Source organism: Lepisma saccharinum, chromosome 8 (assembly GCF_977018435.1).
Source record: "Lepisma saccharinum chromosome 8, izLepSacc3.1, whole genome shotgun sequence".
Lineage (NCBI taxonomy): Eukaryota > Metazoa > Arthropoda > Insecta > Zygentoma > Lepismatidae > Lepisma > Lepisma saccharinum.
Genome location: NC_139236.1, coordinates 13327434 through 13352025, shown reverse-complemented (window position 1 = coordinate 13352025; position 24592 = coordinate 13327434). Strand labels below are relative to the sequence as shown.

The window sequence follows — 24592 nt, the reverse complement described above, 5'->3', positions numbered from 1 at the left end:
CTTCCTATGGCTCTACACACCATTGATTCAGGTAAATCGCACTTTACAGGCATTGTATTACTTGCACGTTCCTCAATGAACTCTTACACTGTCCTTGGACTGCTACTGTCATACACACAGCTGCACACTTCAGTTGTTAATTCAGATATATCAGCATTAATGATGGGCAAATAGCCAATTGAATTCAGTAATGGTGTTAAATCCCATCCAACTTGTCAAATGAATTATTAAAAATTCACATATTTTAATTAGTGTAATTATTATAATCTTAATTATTATCATGATTATTAATAATTTAGTTCAGAATTACTATAATTGTCAATTCTAATAGTAAAAGTTAACAAAAAAATTATCAAAATTTTCCATTTACATCAAGGTATCTGTGGAATGGAGTGATAACACACAGAAAGCAAAGAGTTATGACATGCTATCACATATTTTCCATCTCTAGGCATCCCAACCTTACCAAAAAATCATATTAGAACCCATCCCCCCCAGTGGTACCAAAATTTACCTTGCTCAAGGCCTAAGTGGAGCCCCGGTCCTGGCGAGAGGTTCCCAAGAACAAACATGGTTTGATCTTGGGTTGCTTGTTCAAATTGGCAGGCTCTGTGATTGGCCCACACAAGGTAACTACCCCCTCCCTCTCCTTTGAAGAAATCCTCTCTCCTGTCCTTTTCACTTCTACTATGACATAAATAGGAACTGAAAATGTTTTACTATGAATGAAATAAATGCTCAATTGGTCAAGGTAAATAGGTAAATAGAGATAAACCTGCGATATGCAATATATTGCATTAAATTTTGATTGAATGATTGACTGATTTTTAGTCCCACTTTTTGGCTAATTTGCGAAAATGGGGATAAGTGATGATAGTATGAAATTGATGAATGGACACATACAAACATCCAAGCCCAGGTGGGGATTCGAACCCGGAACTCCTGGCATCGTAGTGTGATGTGCTAACCACTCAGCCACTGGGAATGCTAAATTGCATTAAATTAAATACCATCTTGGCAAAGGTTGGAAGCATGTTGGTCCATAGATCGGCAAATAAAACGTTCAAGTGTCCTTTTTTATGAAGACCGATATATCTCCAACAATATTTCTAATTAATCATTTTAACTGTATTTCTATTTAGATATTCAATGTCCCTTTCCTGGCACTTTGGCTAATAGCAACGAAGAGGTTGAGTGATGATTAGATGCAATTGATGAAGGGACACTCACAAGGAGCGGCGTATACTCTGGGTCATCTAGGTAATCGCAGATGACCCGGCTGTATTTCTTTTTTTTTTTAAAAAAAAAATATATATTTGCACATTTCTTCGCAATATTCTTCCAAACCAATTTCGATGCATACATTTCTTTGCTTCCAGCACGCGAATGCTTCCAACCGTTTGCCGCTGAATGTCCGGGAACCTTTCTCCAGCCGGTGGAATGACTTCAGGGAATCTCACCCTGATGTCATTCCTCCCTCTTCCCTGACAACCCTTGGCGAGGAGGGACGAGAGAGGAAAGAGGGGGAGGAAACACTGCTTCTCAGGTGCGGTGATTCCATGGCCAGGGTAAGCTCCTTCTTGTGAGAGTCCACCGGTCGCACTCTCAACCTTCAGAGCCTTTCCCGTTCCCTCTGCTGAACTAGGGAAAACATACCCGGTAGAGTGCGAAGAACAGGAAAATTGAAAAACATGGGCAAACCAATTCTACGCTAATTTTCACTTTACATTTGCTTCTGTCTTGCTGATTTCTGTTACTTGAACATAAATTTATCAAAGGGGGAAAAAGCTTAAATATTGAAGATGAAGAAAACTAAATTAAAATTCAAAGCTTAAGCAATTAAAGCACCTATATGCTGACTCCCCCATCCTTGTATTTACAAAAATAGTGATTGTTTCTCCCATAGGCGTAGCTAGAACTTTATATTTGAGTGTGCACAAAGAAAAAAAAATGAGGTATTATACCTTTTTAATAGCATATTTTGCAACACAATCACTTGGCTCTTTAACTGCACTGATGTTTGTAAAGGAATATAAATTCACTAAATGACAGTGTTGAAAATTTCTGAATATATGTAGTAGAAAAAAATTAAATTGCACAGAAATTACACACACACAAAATGTTCATAAATGTTACAAACAAATACATCAAAATACATGTCATCTATAACAAGAGACGTCTGTCAAAAGGTACAATATTGTTAAACGCATCAATAACTTCATTTACATCAATAGACGAAGCTTTTTTCTGTTCCACAAATAACAAGAGCAGGGCTTCCAATCTATCCTGCTTCAGAGTTGCTCTTAATTTAGTTTTAACTTGGGTAAGCTTGGAGAAAGCTCTCTCTCACACGTGCAGCTTTTGACAGGTATTGAAGAAAAGCACTGCAGTACAGAGTAGAATGCAGTAAATATCTTCTTTTTCCAATGACATAAAAAAATCGAAATCTTTAGACATCAGCGATAATGCACACGTTTGTACCAAGTAATAATTTTCAACTTCTTACAAACTGCCGCTTATTTTCTCTCTTATTGAAATATCTGTCTTTAATTCTCTTTGATAAAGCAGCCCATTAGGGTGTGCCTAGGCACACCCGGCACACCCCATAGCTACGCCTATGGTTTCTCCTCTCTAATCTTCAAAAGCAGCGAGAATACTTCTTTCACAGAACTGAATATTTTTTAAAGGGAAAGATATCAAAAATAAATTATATATATATATTAGTTAATTGAAGTTGCTATATTCCGCCTCTTTAGATTAATAGTGATGAAGATGAACGAATTAAACATAAAACGAAAAAAAACACATCAGGCACATAGCCAGTTGGAGGACTCGAGGGGCTGAAACCCCCCTCCCCGAAATCCTACAAATATCTAATTTAAAAAGTGTATAGTGGTAATTAATTTAACTTCATTAGCAGGATTAAACACCTTGCATAATACGTTGTATATTATCTGAGATTCATCTTCAGGACTTCTAACCCCACTATTTCAACTTTATGTGGCGGGTGCTAATAAGGGATGATCCTCATCCCGAAATAAAATTCTGGCTCTGGCCTGCAATGATTCAAACTTTTAAAACCTGTCATTTCGAGCTCGGAAAGGGATTTTTTTTTATCATTCATAGGGAATTTCATTCTCAGCCAGGAACACAACAACAGAAGTTTGGCGCGTGAAACTGAATGCGTTTAGTCGTTGGCTTCGTGCTGTGCTTCGTGTTTATTATTTATTTAGGTGTTAGTGTTTGTCGTGATAGTGCTGTGTTAAAGGGTAATGGATGTGATACAAGATTTGCTGGTGAAACCTTTTGGAACAAAATCTTTTCAGGAGAACTTGCAACTTGTTAATACAGGTAGGCCAGTGTCATCACTTGAACTTATTTCTGCACACAAAGACAAAAATCGGGAATATGTGAGGGATTTTCGCAAGCAAATTATGACAAAACACCATGGTTGACAGGAAGTATAAGTGTTAATAAGCTTTGCTTTTTTGTTGGCCGTGCTTACTTTTTGGGGCTGAAAATGTATGGACTGAATGTATGGACGCATGGCGGATACTGTAATCTTTGCAATGCTTGTGTGAAACATGAAAAATCCAAAAGTCACATAACGTGCAACTGGACAAACAGCATGCTTTGGATGTGGTACAGCACAAGTAATCGGGTCCTGGAGTAAGTTGAATTTTGCACTTAAATTAATATTGCGGGTTTTTATTTCACTAGTGCACGTCTTTCATTTTATATTTCACAGGTTGTTTTTTTATAGCTTTTATAATACTGTCTTGTTTTATTATTTGAAATTCTACACGTATATTAAACTGCAATAACGAGAATTAATTGATTGTGGTCGTAGCAATAAGACAAACATTCTGACACAATATTCCTAAATCCAATATGGATCCTGACATAAATTGCACGGAAACTTTTGGAGTTTGAGGATCAAAGGTCGGAGATTACCCACTCTTTAGAACCAGCATACGCCACTGCTCACAAGGAATACCCATGTTCATACCGGGATTTGAACTCTGGACCCCTGGCATTGTAGCACATACTAACCACTCTGCCAAGGAAGTCTACATTACTCCCATAATCACCACCATAATGGCACCATTAGTACAAGACCAATATTTGCCACAGAAGAATATGCCACTAATGCCTTTAAATCAACTTGTAGTATTCTCAGATAGAATAATATTATTTATTTACACAACAAGCCTTACACCACATGAAATATTTATATTAAGAGTAAAAATATTAACAATAAATATAATTCCAATACTACTAATATTAGCAACACTATATGTATTTGTAGACCCATTGTTAATTCCATTGAAATGGAATTATTTACAGTAAATATTTTATTTGTTACAATTTTATGTCTTGTTTCAACCTCCGTAGCGGAGTGGTTAGAGCAGCTCACCACAATGCCAAGGATCCCTTGTGAGTGTCCCTTCATCAATTTTATATCATCAATCGTCCTTACCTTCATGATTAGCCGAAGGTGGCAGAAAAGCGAAGTAAAATAAACCAAATCATTAAACCACTATTATTAGTAGATTCACTCTCACCACATGCAATATATTGTGCTACGTATTTTTACGTGAACAATTTTACTTTCTACAATGCGATAGGTGGGTTAATATTGTAACAGAACTCTCAAATAGGAGGCTTCTTACATTTAAGCAGGTGGGGTGAGTCGAGAGATCACATTTTACTCTTATGCTAATTGATAATTTATTTTTAGTTTTAGGTATCTTGGGGAGCAGTGTCGAATTAATGCAAAAGCAGAGAAGGAGTAAGGGGTTTCCAAGTATTTCATTCTGCATATTTTAATTCATTCTTTAAAGTTTATTCACACGAAATTACATAAATATTTGAAACTAATGACAAGCCAATATCACTGGGAATTTTATATAAAAGAAAATTGCATAACACGGCCACAACTGAAAGAATTGGTGGGACATAGCAGTTTGTCCTGGGGGAGGGAGGTAGGTGCCTAAAAGTGTGAACATCTGTTCATTGTATCCCAAAAATTTTTATGGCCTGACCTGTCTCCGTTTCGATGAGCAAGGGTCCTTGTGCTTCGCAGACAGTCCAACACCAATATTTATTTTATTTGTGAAACAAAGTTTCTACCGATTTCCCATCATAAACTCTTTCTTGAGATAGTACATTCATGATTCCTTTGTGTTGAAGCTGACAGAGACAAATTTGAGGGTTTATGGCCCAGCGCACTTGCATTTAGGATGTAGCCGAAGTGAGGAAAGATTAAAAGAGATGGACATCAGGAAGGTCCACTGGGCTCTTTTCCACCCTCTTGTGCTTACAACCGTGGGAGGGTTTCTCTGACGTCAAGATGGAATGAGTATCTCATACTTCAGTACTACACAGCACGTAGTGCTGTTGTTTCTTAAATGCTAGAAACTTTTAAAATGGCAGGGAAAGAGTCACCCAAAATAATGAAAATATACGTAAATACTTGATGGCAAAAGTATTGACTCGATTGTTTTGGTATTTTATTACTTATTTTTCTTATTTTTACGTCACTTTATTTACATTTGGTTAATTGCAACGAATATGATGAATAGTAGATATATGAAATTGATTATAGGGAAAATGCTTTATTCAAAGAAATAATAATAATAATATGAAGAAGAAGAAGAAGAAATGTGAATTTATGCATATTGCAGGCAAGAACCCCACCTAGTGGTTGCAGGACCTTGTAGTTGGTGGTGGGGCTTGCGTGCTCTGATGATCCCCTAGGCTATACCGGCGGTAGCATAGCTACTGGCAGGGTCTCCCATGCCGGGCAGGCTAGCGGGTAAAGAGCCAGACTAAGAAGCAACCTAACGGTCAACGACTCCGAAGGCGGAAGAAGATGGATGGTCATCTCAACGGCTGAGGAGGCGGAGGAACCTAGAGGAGTAATACCTCTATAAAAAACCTTGGTCCATCTGGCTCCGGATGGTAGCACCTTGTAAGGGCCCCTTGCCAGGGTTACGGTGAAGACCTCAACGACATCTGTGGCGGAGAAGGAGACCTTCGGAACGGTAGAGATGGCGGAAGAGGCAACCCACCCTCTTGGGAGAAGAGGGAAACCACTGCCTTGTGGAGAAGGGGAACTTCAAAGGCTAAGGGAGTAAACCCCGAAAGAAAATCCTGGTCCCCCAGGTTGGGGGTTGGAGTGAGAGACTTTAACTCTACCCGTAAAACGTAGAGCAGAACAGATAAGAACAGCTAAGCTATGCTCACTGCAAGCCCAGAGGCAGAAAGGAGGCAGCCCCTCCACTGGGCTAAAATGCTGTAGGCCAATCCCCTGCACATTTGAACCTACAATGATTAAAAGAAGAACAAGAGAGCAAGCCGGACAGATCACGACGACGACGAATTGGCGAGGATATGGCTCAGTGAATGTTGGAACATGGAATGTAAGGGGTCTAAATGGGAAAGAATGTGAATTAGTAAGAGAGATAAAGGAAACAAAAGTGAAATACCTTGCAGTTACAGAAACAAAGAAGAAAGGTAATGGAATTGAAGAACTTGATGAAAACTTTCTTCTATTCTACAGTGGAGTACCAAAACAAGAAAGAGCAAGATCAGGAGTGGCATGTATGATACATAAAGATAGAAAGGAAAATGTCAAGGGATGGAAATTTATAAATGAGAGAATAATGACAGTAGACATCTTCGAGCAGAAAGAATTAACTCTAGTGATTGTATATGCCCCTAACGAGAATGAAACTTCAAACAACAAAGATCAGTTTTATGAAATACTACAAAGAACTATTGAAGACATAGATAAAGAAGTTATTATCCTAGGAGATATGAATGCCAGAGTGGGAAATAAAACTGATCGATGGGGAAAAGTAATAGGAAAGTATGGAGAAGAAGTTATAAATAACAATGGAGAGAGACTATTGGAACTCTGCATAATAAATGATCTGATTATCACCAACACTATGTATATACATAAAGACATACACAAATATACTAGAGAAGAACCAAGTAGAAATGAAAAATCTATAATAGATTACATCATTGTGCGGAGAGCTATGAAAAAGTTCATAAGAGATGCAAGAGTTAAAAGAGGGCCAGAAGTAAACACTGATCATAAACTTCTCATATTAGATATGACCATAGGGGTTAGAAGTAAGACATCAAGGATGAATAGAAGGAAGAAAACGATAAATTACAACATAAGAGAGAAGATAAAGGTATACAAGTTGAAAGAGAAAAAGGTTCAAGAAGAATTTAGAAAGAAAGTGAAAGAAGAACTAGCGAATGAGCAGGTAGAAGAAAGAGAAGAGGACTTAGAAAAACTCTGGAGTAAATGGAAAGGGGCAATAATATCTGCAGCTGAACAAGTATGTGGAACATCTAGAGTAGGAAGCAAGAAGAAGATAACAAATTGGTGGAATCCAGAAATAGAAGCAGAGGTAAAAGATAAGAAAGAAAAATGGAAGAAATACCTGTCTGTGGGTACTCTGGAGGCATTTGAAGAATATAGAAAGCAGAGGGATAAAGTGAAGAAAGTGGTTCAAGAGGCAAAGAAAGAAATGTGGGAGCAATTTGGAAGAAATATGGAGCAAAATCGTAAGGAAAATCAAAAACTTTTTTACAAAGTTTTGAAGAACATGAGGAAACAAAAAGATTGCCCTTTAAAATTTATATATGATGAAAATAAGAAATTATTAACAAATTCTGAAGAAATGAAAAGATGGAAAAACTACTTCCAAAAATTGTTAAGTGAAAACGAAAGAAACATACCAAATGAAGAGGAGGAGGAGGAGGAGAGAAGACCTGAAGAACCAGATATACTAGATGTAGAACAAGAAGTAATCACACGGGAAGAGTTAAAGAAAGCTATTAGTAGAATGAAACTAGGAAAGGCAGCTGGTCATGATGGCATTGCACCAGAAATGATCAAGTATATGGGAAAGGAAGGAGAAGATCTGTTGCTCAGAATAATAAATGTGGCATGGAAGGAAAAGAAGATAGTGAAGGATTGGGAAATATCAATACTAATACCAATATATAAGAAAGGAGATAACAGGGAATGCGGAAATCACAGAGGTATTTCACTACTCAGTGTGCCTGGCAAAGTCTATTCAAGAATTTTAGAAACTAGACTAAGACAAGAAATAGAGGATAAATTAGAGGAGACACAAAGTGGATTCAGACCAGGTAGAGGTGTCCAAGATCACATATTTACAATAAGGCAAATAATAGAGAAAGTTATAGAATACAATAGAGAATTATACCTATGCTTTATAGATTTGGAAAAGGCTTTCGATAGGGTGCCATGGCAAGAGCTATGGAAAACCCTAAAGAAAAACAATGTAAACAAACAATTAGTAGATGCAATACAAAGTTTCTACAGAACAAATAGATGTTATGTCAGAACTGGCAATAACAGATCAGAGGAATTCATAACATCAACAGGAGTAAGACAAGGTGATATTTTATCCCCATACTTGTTTATCATTCTAATGGATGATGTTCTGAAAGAAATAAAACTAAAGATGAGAAAATTCAAAGTAGGAAATTGGAAACTGAAAACTGTAACTGTATCTGAACTTTTATATGCAGATGATATTGTATTATTTGCAAATTCACAAGCAAACCTACAAAGAAATTTAGAAATAATAAATCGTAATATGTCAAAGAAATATATGAAAATAAACAAAGATAAAACAACTGTGTTAAGGATAGGGAGAATAGAAAAACCCTGCATAATAAGCCTTGAAGATTCAGAGCTAAAACAAGTACAAAGTTTTAAGTATCTAGGTGTTACAATCAATAGTAATGGAAAAATAGATGAAGAATTAAACACTCGAATAAAGAATACAAACAGATTATACTATGCCATAAACAAAGGATTTTTAGGGGAAAAGGAAATAAGCCAAAAAACAAAAATGATTGTGTACAAATCAACTTATGTACCAACATTGATATATGGAAGTGAATCCTGGATAATTAATGAAAAACAAAAACAAAACTTACAAACAGTAGAAATGAAATATTTGAGGAGAACAGTGGGAAAGACCAGAAGGGACAAAATCAGAAATCAAACAATCAGAATAACATTAAACACACAACCAATATATCAGGATGTTGAGCAAGCACAACTCAGATGGTTTGGACACCTCAGCAGAATGCCTGAACATCGAATACCTAAACAGGTATGGGAAGCAAGAATGGGAGGATTGGATGCAAAGAGACCGAAAGGAAGACCACGTAGGACATGGAATGAGGGAATGAAGGATATCTTGAGCAGGAGGAACATCACGTGGAGTGAAGGAAGGAAGTTGGCAGAAGATCGTGACAGATGGCGAGCTCTCTACAAAACCTCGACACCAATCGGTAGAAGAGGATCGGAATAAGTAAGTAAGTAAGTAAGTAAGCAGGCAAGAACTTGTAAATTGTGGATACATTTACTGCTTTTGCTTCATTGTTATCCTCCCATTCTCAAAAATTCTGGCTTTAATCATTGCGTTAAAGACGAATGGTGATAAGATGAAAGGATAATCACGATGGAACATGGACAAAACAAAACAGAACCCATCATAGGATTACACTGGCTGTGGGTCCACATACAGGTGCCTCATTAATCTGCAACAATGCAGTCCACGGTGTACTACGTGGAACAAAGGTTGGAACCTGAGCACCCTCCGTAAACACCACTTCCTATTTTAAATAATATTGGTGGTTAAGTGTGATTTCAAGTGCACGTGTGTATGTGTGTGTGTGTGTGTGTAACCATAAGTAATCATTATGCAATATTAATAACCATGTTAGTTTTGAGAGTAGAATTTTACTAGAAATGGATGTTGCCTGTTATTTCAGGTTTCATAACGTAGCATAGACGCCGACATAAGCATTGAGTGGTGTATACCTGTGCCAAGATAACTGAAACATCGGAACTACAGACTTCCCTTCCTCTTTCTTTCACCCTGGCACTTCCATGCTAGGGTTTCAAATGCAGCGATGGATCTTTAATATGGAAATATAACTTCAATAAAATCTGTGCTCGTCATCTCATGTATATAGTTTATACCAAAACAGAACCTAGCAAATTTTATTTTGAGGCGATTTTGTTACTTACTACCCTTTGGTGAGGTCCCTGTCTGTTTTACCAACTGATTGTGGACTACAAGAATGGTGACGTTGGATAACAAATTTTACATACATTTATGGTCTAATTTCTTAAAAAAATAATCTTGTTTGTGAGTGCAGAACTAAATATTTGATGGCACTGGATATAACAGATTTCGCACTAGTAGCTCATTTTATTTTTATTCATGAGTGGAACATGACTTTTTATGCACCCTGCGATGGTACTTTCTTTCAGCCCACTTCTACAGTTTCTGCAAAGGATTCCGCTTTCAACATGTAAGCGTAATACACTATGAAACCAGAGGCCCCAGGCTCTAACTCTGGTTAGGCATGGGTGTATTATGCTTGTCTCATCACCATTTCTTCAGTTCATCATTCATCCTCACCACCGTGATTAACCCATGAGATAGAAAGTAAAATTAACCAACCTAGAAATGGAATTAGAAAACATTGTATTGAAATTGCACAAGTTGAGTACACTGCCCATGGGAAGAAGATTTCCGGTTCCGTAAGTCATGATTGATTGATTTGCTTTATTTTACCTCACTTTTTGTGTCACTTTTGGCTAATTTGCGAAGATGATGATGAGTGATGATATGATGAAATTGATGAATGGACACTCACAAACATCCATGAACAGGCCAAAATTTGAACCCAGGACCCCTGTGCTAACCACTCCGCCATCTTCCTTGAGTAATTATACAAATGATAACAGAAAGCGCTTCATAAGTAATTATACAAATGATAACAGAAAGTGCTTCGTAAGTAATTTTTAATATCTTATGTAACTATTATTTGCTACTTAACTTAGGATTAATTATATTTGCATGTCTAAATAGTAGTTAAAACTTTGCCACCTATGCTGCAACTGAAACTGCCACATTTGCCTCTGGAAATGAAGAAAGCCAAAGAAAGTCATGTAGAATTTGAAAAACTAATGTATCTAAAGCATGTAGATTATTGTTAATAAATTACTACATACCCCATTTTCTTCCTTAAATGAGGGGTGACTTATTCTTCATTATGGCCACGTGTTAGTGGCAATCCCCCTTCCCCTGAAGTTTTATCTTGCAACTTGTATCACACACACCATACTATGACTGTCTCCGCAATCTGAGACAGGAATGAAAACTGTTTCCGAAGAGCTCTATCTCAAGGGACATCTGTTACTGCTTACCAGTCAATCGGCCCGAATTTTAACCTGGCACGGAGAGAAAGTGCATTTTCAAAAGACCTCTGAGTTCCCTTAACAAGACAGGCTATAAAATCATTAGTGGCAGCTCCTGCATTGCATCTGTTTTTGACAGGCAAGAAGTAGGAAAAGACAAGTCTTGCTTTCGCATTCATGTAGCGGAAATTTTGGGAGCAGTGTTTCAAAAAAAAAAATCGTTTATTGAAAAATATTTTTTTCGTATTTTGAAAAAAAAATAGTTTATTGTTTACCGAAAAAAAAAGTATTTCTCTTGTTTCTCGAAAATAATTTCGTTTTTCGAAGAAAACAGTTTTTCGTTCTTTGAAAAAAAATTTGCTTTTTCGAAAAAAAAATATCGTTTATCGAAAGAAAAGTGTTTTTCGTTATTCGAAAAAGAAATCGTTCTGCGAAAAAAGGTTTTTGTTTTTTCGAAAAAAAATCGCTTTTAAAAAAAATGGTTTTTCGAAAAAGAAAGTATTCGAAAAATTTTTCATCCACTTTTCATTTTCGAAAGAATGATATTTAGATTTTCAATTTTTCAAAATAAAGAGGCCATCCCTATTTTATGTATAAATTGCTTATTGAATCACAAAAATCTAATATTGCCTTGCCATTGTATGCAATTTGGATAGTCTATGTAACACAGCATTGTATCAAGAGAGGTTTGTGAATTGCATTCTGCTTGGCATGCTGAGGTAATAAATAGAGCCCCTGTGTGTGTGAAGTAGATATGTGAAGCTGAAAAACCGCTCATATATAAACACTTTTTACGAATATTGATCTCCATATAGATATAAGGAAGTTATTTTTAATCACAAGCATTCAGAACTTATTTTTTTGAATACTAACTTAATAAAACGACGAAATCTAATTTTCTAATGGTGTTCATTTCAGTCATAGACGTAGGAAAGCACAAACTTGTTCTTACAAGTAGCTCAGGTTATTGTTTATTGAATAAAATTATTATTATTAAAGGCTTTAATTTTTGTGTTATAAATTGTTATGGTTGCTATAAAAAATCTAATGTCAAGATATTATTATTGAACTGACATCACAAGTTAGCATAAATAAAGCGGTATCTGGTCACTCATTTTGATAATATCATTGCATGTAAAGCATGGTAACTACAACAATTCCTTGATCAACCCTCAAACAAATCGAATGTATCACAACCGAAAAAAATAATTCGGATGAAATATCATGTTTGTATGATAGTAAACATACAAGTGAATCATATTGGCTGTAAATAATTTAGAAATTTATTTTAATTTATAATTCAGATTTTTTTGAAACATCAACTTTCAATATCTCGAAACCTGCATTTTGTCACTTACCATGTTTTACACCCGAGTCCATCATACGAGGACCGACAATTAAGTAATGAGAATGATTTTATATTGTCCCACATGTGCATTCTATCTCTGAAGTAACGCGTTCCTGATGTAGTGTGTTCCATAATCCACAACCTGGCAACACCTCATGAATTTGCGATAGGCATGCTGGGAATTATGCCACCATGTCGTGAAGGAGGTGCAAGGGTGTCGTCACGTAATAGCTATGGAGCAGTGAGTGAACATCAAGTTTCATGAATGACATTCTGAAAACTGCTTGCTGGAATAAACATTTCTTGAATTCTATTGTTGTGGAGGACAAAACAGAGCATTTTACTATGGTCCTTGTATGATCTAACAAATGGCTGAACGGAAGTCACTAAATTTACCAAGAGGCAAGGAAATGCAGCTCGAAAAGCCATGGGTGAAGACAATGTTGTGTTTTTTTAGTGATAGCAAAGACATTATTCATCATGAAATTGTTCCAGAGGGTGAAAGTGTAATTGGTTGTTACTATCGTAGTGCTCGGATTGATTATGGAAGAGAACTGACCGTATCAGACCTCAGTATCCTGAACCAGGCAGTTGGTTCGTGCTCCACGATAATGCACGGTCCCACAGAGCAGTGGTTGTCTATACATTCCTAGTCCAAAAACAAGTGCATGTGTTGAATCATCGTCTTTACTCCCCAGATTTATCCCCCTGTGATTATTTCCCATTCCCGAAAGTGAAGCTGCTGCTGAAATTACGCACTTTTGATGAACACAGGACCAGTCAACAGGTTGTGACATCCAATCTTCAAGTCATACCACATGTAGACTTGCAGATATCGTATCGATCGTTGGCCAACCGTGCCAATTGCTGTATTGATGCAGGAGGGATGTACTTTTAGTAATAAAGAAGCAATGTTCAATTATTTTGTTTTCTTTTCACAATATAAAATCATTCTCATTACTTTATTGTCTGACCTGGTATAATGTAAAATTCAACCCTTTAGTTGATCCTGAAAATATGAAGTGAGTGATGAACAAAGAGAATGCTTTCCTCGAGACATTTTGCAGATGGAACGGTGTTATAGATTGAAATGAGATCTATCCATGATGAGCGACTAATGCTGGTTCCTTCAAAGAGAGAGTACGACGGCACACAAAAGAAAACGTGTGTTAAAGCTATTCATGTCTTCTACTTATTCTACTACATAAATGTTAGTTGCCATTAAAATCATATGATATAAAAATACTTAATTTCCAGGAAAATGTGTTATTTAAACGCCATTGTGATATGTTAAATAATCCATTTGCATTAAATATTGAATTTCGAAAATGTTTAATTTGTATTGAATTATACATATAGAAATATATATACTAATAGTAATAACTGCAAATCTGAGGCTGCTGTTGAAAAATGGGTTACATTTTTGGATTCGGCATGGCAGACTTATAAAGTATCACAATGTTTCATCTCTGTACAATTTTCAAATTTGAAATTTGTAGACATGCGTTTTTTTTAGCTATTCACTGTGTAATACTCTAGTAAGAATTGAAATGTGATAATATGTAAACTAATGGTTATTATAGAATAGAGCTGAAATAAAACTTACCTAGACGGTAGCATTGAATGTACTTTTCTATTAAAAGTAACACATTTCTTTCTCCTTTTTGTTCTTGATGGAATGCTGTCTTCTGTTGTTAAATTCCATGCTAACCTACTTACACCTTTTTGATGAGGGATTTTGTATGTAATGACATTATTAATGGAACTGGGGAGAATGTATGCAAACTTCTCACTATGCACCATTTGTGTGTTCCATCTTGATTGATGCTTTCGACATTTTAAATTTGAAAGTCCCACCTTCATGAAAGCACTGAATGTTTGTTTGGCAATGAAGTAGATAAACTCAACTAGTGAAGTAACACTTCCACCAAAGAAAAGTCCAGCAATTCCACCTAAAGACACTGAATAGAAGAAGGAATAAAAAATGATTAATTAAATCATAATTTTTCAATTTACCCATAGATTGCTATGATTTGCAATATTATACTATACTACTAGACTAATTAGCAGAGGAGTTAATACAGTGTTTTACAAAGCCAGGATTCATGGATTCAAATTTCAAGTAAATATCTGAATCCTCTATGAAGTTTAACTTAAAAAATTAAACAAGATTTTCATCGAATGTTAAAGCAGATCAGTTTTCACTCTTGAAGTAGGAAATAGAACAGAGAAGCTAAATAAGCAAATACAAACTTGAAAGTGGTATTGTGGGGAAGCGGGTGTTAATTGCAATTTGGATTAAATTTTCTTTAAAAAAATAATGTCATAATTATTTTGTCCCATTTTCCTGCCAATCTTAACAGTCAAGATACTTTTTTCAGCTGCCTGATATCCACTAAAAACTTTCTGGATGGATTTATGCAGGCAAGCATACACAAACATGCAATTAATTTTATGTGAACCCTCTCTAAAAACAATAAACACATCCAAACACTGGGGTAAGCCTAAGGGGTTACAGGCCCCCGAAATTTTTAGAAAATCAAAAATCAAATGAAAGCAGTAAAGTCGGGAAAACTCAAAGTGATAAGTGCCACACCCCTTAAAATAACCCCGATAACCATTTTTATCTTTGAATTACTTTTAAAACAAATGTTTAAAATGTTAATTGAAGCTCATATCTGAAGAAAAAAAAGACAACAACTATGGGGTATCATCGAAATTGATTTACAGTATATTCTACGACCCAAGTGAAGATTTAACCTCAACAGACTAGTAAACAACATTGGTACATTGTTGCAATATGGAATGTCTAGTGTTTGTACAATTGGTGCTTTGCAACGAGTTCCAACAATGTTTTCTTGTAAATATGAAAAGGAGAAAGGGTCATTGGTAATGCTTGCAATAAAATAGCAGCTTTGCAGCTAAATAGAGAATGTGCTTTTCCTGTTTGGATGGCGAAAGAAACAATATCCAGTAAAAATTACAAGACTTAATGTTTAACACTTTCACAAATGCAAATAGTAATGCACATTAAGCATACTGAACTTGGAAGTTTTATCACTTCAAAACAGACATTTGTCTCTTCAAACAAACACTAAGATTCACATATTTTTGTTTTATTTGGCTGTGGAAATTGTTTTACAATTCATGTGTTACCTCAGCAGAAATGAGAATAGTGGATTTTATGTGTCTTAAGTTTTGTTTATTTACCACACCTAGTTACCTTTATCAAAAACACAAAGTTGAATGAAACCGAACAATATTCATAGAAACTATAAGATATAACTCTCTAATGTTGTTAACTGAACATGGGTGCCAGAAATTTCTGTAGGGAAAGGGAGGGGATTCACGCCAGTGATATAATTTTGAAGCAAAATTCTTTGGGTGCATCAGCACTGAAGCTATTTTGGGGGTCCAACCCCCAAACTATACTATCATAACAAAAATAAAAGCATGTCTGAAAACTAAAATTTCTTTACCTTGGTTAAAAGCTGAGGCTAAAAATGGTGCTGAGTAAAAATAAGGACAAAACACAGGATGACACAGAATTATACTGCCCATGGGGTCAGTCGCCAGAGCCTCATTAGTCTGTAGTCCAGGGTGTATTATGTGGAAGTGAGGTTGACTATTGGGTGCACTAAATGGAAAGACCACCCCTTACACCCCCCCAGTGATGTAAGGTTGAATAATAAAAATAATAATTAAATAATAATTATTATGTCCAATTAGTATTGAAATTCTTCTACTTAATACACAAAATGAGTGAATATTCAATAGTACTGTTTTTCTTTATTTTTCACATATTATAGTACAATTAATATACTGAATTGCATTATATTTTTCTATAACTTTTCCACATACTACAAGAGTTTTTTTTTAAACTTAGGTGTCGTGTTTGCAGGAAATAAAGTTAAGCGTTGTTCTGGCTATGGGTCCGAGGATGTACTGCCCCATGCACTGGTGGCATAGTACAGCTTTGCTTGCTTAGGTGGCAGCACCTTACACCAGGGGCAATTCTCCCATGTAGGAAGTGAGGAACTTCCTACAGTTCATTTAATTATACTTATTTCCAGTTCTGTACTTTTCAGAGTTTAATGCACGTTATAAAATTATGAGTGCAATGTCGATTTACTACTCAACTGTCAAGAGTCAATCTGCTATCACTCGCTCGCTCCAGATCTGCTGCCGAAAGATGACCCCGTCTGTCTTTGCCTGCCGCTGAGGAAGGTTTCTCATCATACTACAGCCAGATGGGTGAGGGCAGTGGAAGGGAGGGAGGTGGTTGCTCAGTTTTACGAGGCCGCGAGGAAGCTCCAGTGGTATCCTCAATCAGTGGTGCCAACCCTAACATAATTGTTCTAAACCTAGCAAAATTTGAACTTCGTTGGCACCTAGCACTCTGCTCTGTGTTTGGCATAACGGGAAAAGCCAGCATCATCTCAAAAGTGGGAAATTGAATTCTAATGAAGATATTTTGAGGAAATATAGATTGAAAAAAAAACCTCCAGATCTTCACTGTACTTATCCAGCAGACTTGTTTCAAACTCAAGGAAGTATGCTGATCAAGGGACAAACTTTTACAGGCCCTGGTCCATCCTCTTTTTTAATTTTTTTCGTTTTCCTCCCCGATTTAACAAGTGAGGAACATTTTATAAATTAAAATAGGTAGATAGTTAGGGGACATAAATAAAACAAACGAAGTCTGTTACCACTCGTCGAAAATTCTTCAACTTTTTTCAAGCACTTTACTGAACCCATTTTATTGAATGTTCGAAATTTCTAATGTTGCTTTTGCATAATAAACAATCAACAATGCAGTTCACGGCTCGAAAATAGCTGCATAAAGTGAACTTAAAAGTACTACAGTAATTAGAAAATGATAATGATGATGATGATGATAATAATAATAATAATAATAATAATGTGCCCTAGCATAATTTTATCGCATTTTGCATAATTTAAAAGATGAAACAGAACTTTTCTCTTATCAGGAAGTTGGTATGGGCAAAGCTGTCCTCAATCCACACAAGACAGGTAGTGAGGGCCTGCAACTAACATTATAAATGCAATGGCTAGTACAAGGTACACATAAAAGCGATACATGTGATTGTGTAATTGAACGCATATTCAAAAACTTTCCTTGGGTCTGTTTACCAAAACTTCCTACACCCAAGAAAATCCACAAGTCACCACTGCCTTACACAACATCCCCCTTCTTTATTGAAGCTATATGTTTTGTTTGCATACGCTACATAAATCTTACATCTCAAGATAACACATTTTTAAACAAAGTTTGTGAAGCTTAATTCCAACTAGCAATCTTTAACCATAACTACAGCACCTTGAAACCGGCACTGTTCTGGGCTCTCGGGCTGATTCCACTCAAATATGATACTGCTAGAGGTGCTGGTGTCGGTAAAGCTGCATGGCATTCGTCTGCTTATAATGAAAGTAAATGGCGTTTTCGCTGCAATGCCTGATTTTTTTACATGAAGCATTGCTATGAATGTGATAGTTGCTATGATATTTCATACAGTGGTTTTGAAGATATTAACGAACATTCTAGACAGTTGACCACGTCCTGTTATTGTTAAACTTTCATTAATAACATGGGAGAAAAAATACGCGTTGAATGTTCTTGGTAACTAAATTTTTGTGTATGAATTAGGTTCATTCTTATTATCATCATCATCATTTGTTTTAAAGATATACACACTGAAGCATTTGCATTTTTGGTCTCTTTTCTTCCACTTTAAACTAATCGCAGTGATGATGATAATGATGATTGCATAAAACGACAAGGGGAAACCCACGAAACTTCCTTAGTGCCATCGACATGAGTGTAAAGAAACTTTCAGACCAATGGGACAAGCGATACGGGATGTTCACACTGATGTGACTAGTGACACAGACACTTCTAGACTGTAAAATAGCATTCATTGTGCATGAGGGTCCAAACAGCAAGTGACACATTGATATGCCGTATCGTGTGCTACTTGTTACTTCGGTCTGAAAGCTCCTTAAAGGAAGGGTGCTCAGACTGAAGAGAGGTGCCACGGGGGAGTTCCCAACTAAGTGACAAGCAACATGGTACTTTCAGTCAATTAACAAGCGTTTGCTGCTAATTGTGCGAACAGCAGATCTAGGTGACACGATAAACCACATGTTACAACAACAGATTTAGGTGACACGATAAGCCACACGTGTCGCTTTGTTGCTTGTGTGTCGCTCATACTGGGCCTTTTTCCTCAATAGCTTGCAACATGTTGCCGTGGTTTGTTGTTCGCGCATATGTGATGCAATAAGTATCTTGCTTTAGTGACATTGCACACCAAAGCGACAAGCGGCACGCGACACTTATCGCTTGAGGATTTCACCAACCGAACGCTAGCCTGTGTTGCCCATCATGCCGTTATGATGTGAAATGTTGCTCTTGATTAGCTCGTTTCCAAGTGACATGTGTCGCATGTCGCTTCAGTATGAAAGTTACCTTGGACAGAAGGATCCGCACCACTTTGGTGGAAAAATCCCTGTATCATTGGTCGCATGTCGCTTTGATCTAAAATCTCCTTGATGAAATGGTACAATCAGTGAATGTGTACCTACGAGATGAAACAGATTTTGACAAAACATATTCTTTTCTCTGATCACTCAATTGCTTTTATTAAATTTTTCTTTGTTGCGCATCAACAATTTGGGCCTTAATATTTGCTTTTAAATTATTATTGTCATTTAATTTTAACGTGCCTCATGTATGTCACTTCTGACAATTTGTAACATATGTATCATATATTCATTTGGTTCATTTCAATAATGGTTGAATTTTACTTGGTCTACTGTATTATATTAAGACACATATGCTGTGGGGGGGGGGGGGGGAGCAAGTGCAGGTGACCTGTTCCCCTGCCTGATTTAGCACCGCATGCCAGGGGTGTCAAGTATGATCTGGGATATTGTAATTTAGCCTTAACTGTACCATATTGCTATAAATCTGTAACCCAGATTCTCTCACCAACCTTACGGTCTTTTGAATGTCTAACTCTATGCCTTTTGTTATAATTATCAGCTTGTTTGTTCTTTATAATCTTATTCTTATGCACAATTTGTCTATGATTCAATACCTTAGGTAGTAGATTTTTAGGTTACATTGGTAAATTAGATCTTAATTTCCTGTTCAGAAATAATTCTGCAGGTGAATAGCCGTTTGCTTATGGAGTATTTCTGTAAGCATGCAAAGTTTTATAAGTATCATAATTTTTCATTATCAAATTCTTTGCAATTTTCACAGTAGCTTCTACTTGTCCTTGAGACTGACTATAATATGGCAAACCTGTTTGATGTCTGAAGTTCTATTCTAAACAACGAAATGTATACTGACATTCGGACCATTATCAGATCTGACCACATTACAAACAGCATATCTAGCAAATAATTGTTTCATTTTTGTGATTATCACATCCTCAGTCATTTATTTCAATGGAAATATTTCAAGAAACTTTAAATAGTAATGTGTGGCAATAAGGTACCATTCACCTTTACATTTAAATAAATCTATTCTCACCTTTTGCCATGGTCCATCAGGTAAACTTTCTGTGAAAAATGGTTCATTATAGTTATCTCCTAGTTCAATAGATTGGGAGCAGTTTTGTACTAAAGCATCAAGTTGTGAATTAAGTTCTAACCACCATACTGACATCTGTGCTCTACATCTACATTTTGTTATGCCCTGATGACCTTGGCGTATAAATTCTAAAACCTGTTGCAGCGAACCTGGTATAACAATACAAGGACCTTTTAACAATATATTATGTACTATTGAGAAATCAAATTTATGTTGATGATAAGGTAACGGTTCTACAGGAATTTTACATTTCTCAGGACATCCATTCATTGCATACCACTTAATTTTTTTACATATGTTATAATTTCCTTTACACTGTTTGATTTTATCCAAGTAGAATCTTGAACAGGACTGTGTTGCATAACAAAATTTACAAAAGCATGAACTTCCTCACCTAATTCCTCTCTCTCCCAGTTATCAATAGGATTTTGTGACAAATAATCTGCTAATAATCTCTATTAATGGTTTATGGCCTGTTTCTAAATTTACTTTTAGACCTGAAATATATTCAGAATTTTTTTTTATTGTTCATGTTAACGCCATGTTAGGAATAGGAAAATAGGGCCTTAACACCCATTCATTTAACTTTGTATAATCACAACATAGCCTAACCTCATCACCGTTAGGCACACACACAATAGGACTAACCCATTCTGTTACTTCTTCTACTGGTTCAATTATTTTCAGTTTCTACTTCAACATTTTTCAGCATTGGTATGGGTACTACTCTTGTTACAACCTGTACATATGGTTTTGCAATAGGTTTCAAATAGAAACTGTTTTCTTAAATTCTCCAATGTTTTCAAACAATATACAATATTCTGGTGAATTAATATCAACTTTTGGTTGGTCTTTTCATAAGTTATTAAGGTTTAGCATTTTTAAAGCTGTCACTGCATTTCCACAACAAAATGTTCCACTTTTTACACTACCTGCACGTCACTGTTAGCATGGCAATCTTCCAATTTTGGGTGAAATGGTCCTCCATAGAAGGGACAATACTTCGGTTTTTCTAAGTTCATGTTGTACTTATTCTGAGCTGCTGGTCGAGAATTACCTCCCCTATTGGATGCACTTCCGATTCTACTAGCATAGTCCTTGCCAGTCATCAACTCATGTTGTCTGCTCACTTGTTTCACCTGGCCTTGATTGGCAATTATATGGAAATTCTTCTGTTGCCATTCATACTGCTTAACCCAATTAACTGCCTCTACAAGGGTCAATTCCCGCTGCATCTGTAGTTTGTCAGAGACACGTTTATCAGCTATGCTGATATCGACCCTGTCTCGAATCATATCGTCCTTGAGATTACCAAACTCACAATGTTCTGCCAGTCTATGCAGATCCATGATAAACACATCAGCTGGATCCTTCACATTTTGTAATCTGGTATTAAACTTATATCTTTCAAAACTTACGTTAGGATGTGGCAAAAATACAGAATCGAATTTGTTCATTAAATCACTCACAGTACGTGGTTCTGGGAAATGCAGCAAATATTTCTCACTTTTAGAACCCATTACATTCAGCCATAGGTTGACTTTCTCCTCCTCTGATTTGTTCATTAGGCCCGAAACACTTAGATAATGTTTGAACCTCTTTCTCCATAATGGCCACAATTCTGGTTGAAAAAAGTTAAATTGTTCAGGTGGATTTATATTCACCAGCGAATGCAAAACAATGCCACTTGCTGACGAAGCACTGTTATTTGGCATGTTCAACACTCATGTACCTTTTTCTCTGTTCTCAGAAAAGTGCAGCAGAGTCACGATATCATGATCCTATGTTTGATATTCCCTATTTGATTCACTGTTCGCAACAGCTATTACCACCGCAGCAGTACTACCACAACACCATGTCCTGTTTGCAGGAAAGAAAGATAAGCATTGTTCTGACTTATTCTTGGAGAAGGTACTACCCCAGGCAGTGGCATAGTGCAGCTTTGGTTGTCTAGGTGGCAGCACTTTACACAACATTAGGTAGAAATTTTAATCATGAAGTATATACTGTGTAACCCTCACATAGCAAATATGATTTTGAAATGTTGCAAACGCTTGGATTAAGACCAATGGTGCAATCCCCCCCAATTCATGTTGTAATCCACATGAAGTATCATGGACGTCCACAGGATTATTTCCAGGGAGGGGCAAGCAAGGTATTTTTTTCCAGGGGGGCAAAGGAGGCATATTTTTCCCCATAATAGTGATGCCCCCTTAAAAAAAACACTATTTTAGTCTAAAATTATCATGTTTCTTCAATGAATTTATAATAATTAACATATATTACTCCGACTGAAATGAATTTTTTGTGTAAAAAGGTCAAGGTAAAGTGCTCCCCTGTGCATAGCACCACGCCATGAAGGGGGTTTGGGAGTAACGCCCCACACTTTCTTGATCCGGTCATGAGTGGGGGTGATGTGATCAGCATCACACCCCTGATCACCTTTACCCACCAGGGTTTCCCCCAGGTACCCATGTTATTCGACCCTGGGTGGACGCCAGGGCCGCTTCCAACCTTAGAAAAGTTCCCGGGTTTGAACCGGCCGGGGATCGAACCCGGGACCTTGAGCATGGTAGTCACGTGCTACCGACTGAGCCACCGCGGCCACTGAAATTTTTGTGTGAAATATATAATTTTTAGGTGGAAATTAATGGCCCCCTTACCCTCTTTGGACACACATGTGAACTATTTAATTCCAATAGCGTGTCTACTGAAAGTAACGTTTTTTAAAGCTTTATTGAACACAATACTTGATCTGCCCATCCTCCTTAAACATAGGTTTTCATCCCCTTAGCTAGACTGTGGTATTTTCACCCAAATATTTTGGGTGAATACGTAATAATTCATCTTATTTTAATACAATAGCCTGTTAAACTGTCCATATTTTTAAATGGTTCAAATTTTCGAAATAACGGAAAGCATGCAATCTCAAGTGTCATAATTATATAAATATGTATTTAAACCGTGTTTGTGTTTGGAGAACAAGATTTTAATAACCCACAATTTGGGTATTTAACACAAAGTCTTACACAACTTAAGATCGAAAATTACAGAACCCTAGCTAGAAATTCCTAAGGCTGGGACAAGAATATAATATGGTGCCTCCTTCAAAGAACTCACCCCTCTGCTTGGGGTAATTATAATTTTTTTAGTAATCCATAGCAATAATTACATGGATTTCATCTTAAGTGAAAATTTCACTTGCTAAAGCAAAATTATCCTGCAACAATGAGTTAGAAATGCGACTTTCACACTATTTCTTTTCCTGTTTTATCAAGTAATGTGCAAGACATTACTATGAAGTACACAGTTAGTACAAATATTGCAGCATAGCCTACAGGGAATCAATAATACAATAATATTGCTAATAGAACCATATTATCAAAATGACTCACATGCTTTAAATTAAGCAGTATACTGACACTAAACATTATATTTTTAAAAATTATATTATTAATAAATATTGAGAATATTGTTTATGTCTTGTAATGCAGCTAAAGTATAATTCTTGACAATTGTCTCATAAAAATGCCAGACACGCACTTTTGTAATGCAATATTCTGAGCAAAGCGAGGAAGAAAATTTTTATATCCATTTCTTTGTAGGCTTGCAAGAATATTAATTTAATGGGGTGTCAATACTTTTATAGGATCCCTACATATTTACTCTTTTCCATCTTCTCTTTTCCCATGTTCGATGCCAAAACGTGCGCATACCATATCAATAAACAATAAATATAGTTCCCAAATATAATGTTCAAACCCTAAAGAAATCCCTTGACACTTTATTAAGAGCTTCATATCTCCTCCTCTCAAATTTAATATTCAATCCTCCAACCAAACCACATTTTCCGCAACAATCTCAGATGTAATATTAATACACAAGAGTTGGATATCCCCCCCCCCCCAAATTCAATGCTCAGCACCCTAACTAAAATTCCCAGGAAAATCTAAGATTTAACACTGATATTGCTCCCCCTCCTCCAATGTGTAAGAGTTGGATATCCCCATTCATTAATAATAATATTACAATTTCCTTGGCAATCTAGAATTTGCTATTTATGTAACAGCAATGGATAGTTAATAACGTAATTCAACTTGTGCCATATGCTGTACTGTTTCACATCAAATTTCCATTACAAAAAATCGTCCCCCCGCAAAGAAAAAAGTTCCTTGGACATAACGTGTCCACAAACCCACCTGTGGGCATCGCTACCTCGAAATACTTTATTTTCTTCATCTAATGGATTAAATATGGTGTACCTAAGGTATAAACGTCTTTACATTTATTTTGGAAAAATATATAAATGTTGAATTTTATATTACATTAAGGGAAAAAAAAA

The 24592-nt window shown here is 36.2% G+C and overlaps 1 protein-coding gene across 1 annotated transcript in view; it reads right to left on the bottom strand.

Annotated features, from left to right (window-relative positions):
• The window catches only part of LOC145991668 (uncharacterized), a 122290-nt gene that overhangs the window by 56489 nt on the left and 41209 nt on the right, over positions 1–24592 (bottom strand). Inside the window, exons 10-11 of the mRNA XM_083127732.1 lie at positions 14236–14590; positions 11096–11107 (exon numbers count right to left, since the gene is read on the bottom strand). Of these exons, the coding sequence (XP_082983858.1) occupies positions 11096–11107; positions 14236–14590 (367 nt within the window). The remainder of the gene's footprint in view (positions 1–11095; positions 11108–14235; positions 14591–24592) is intronic.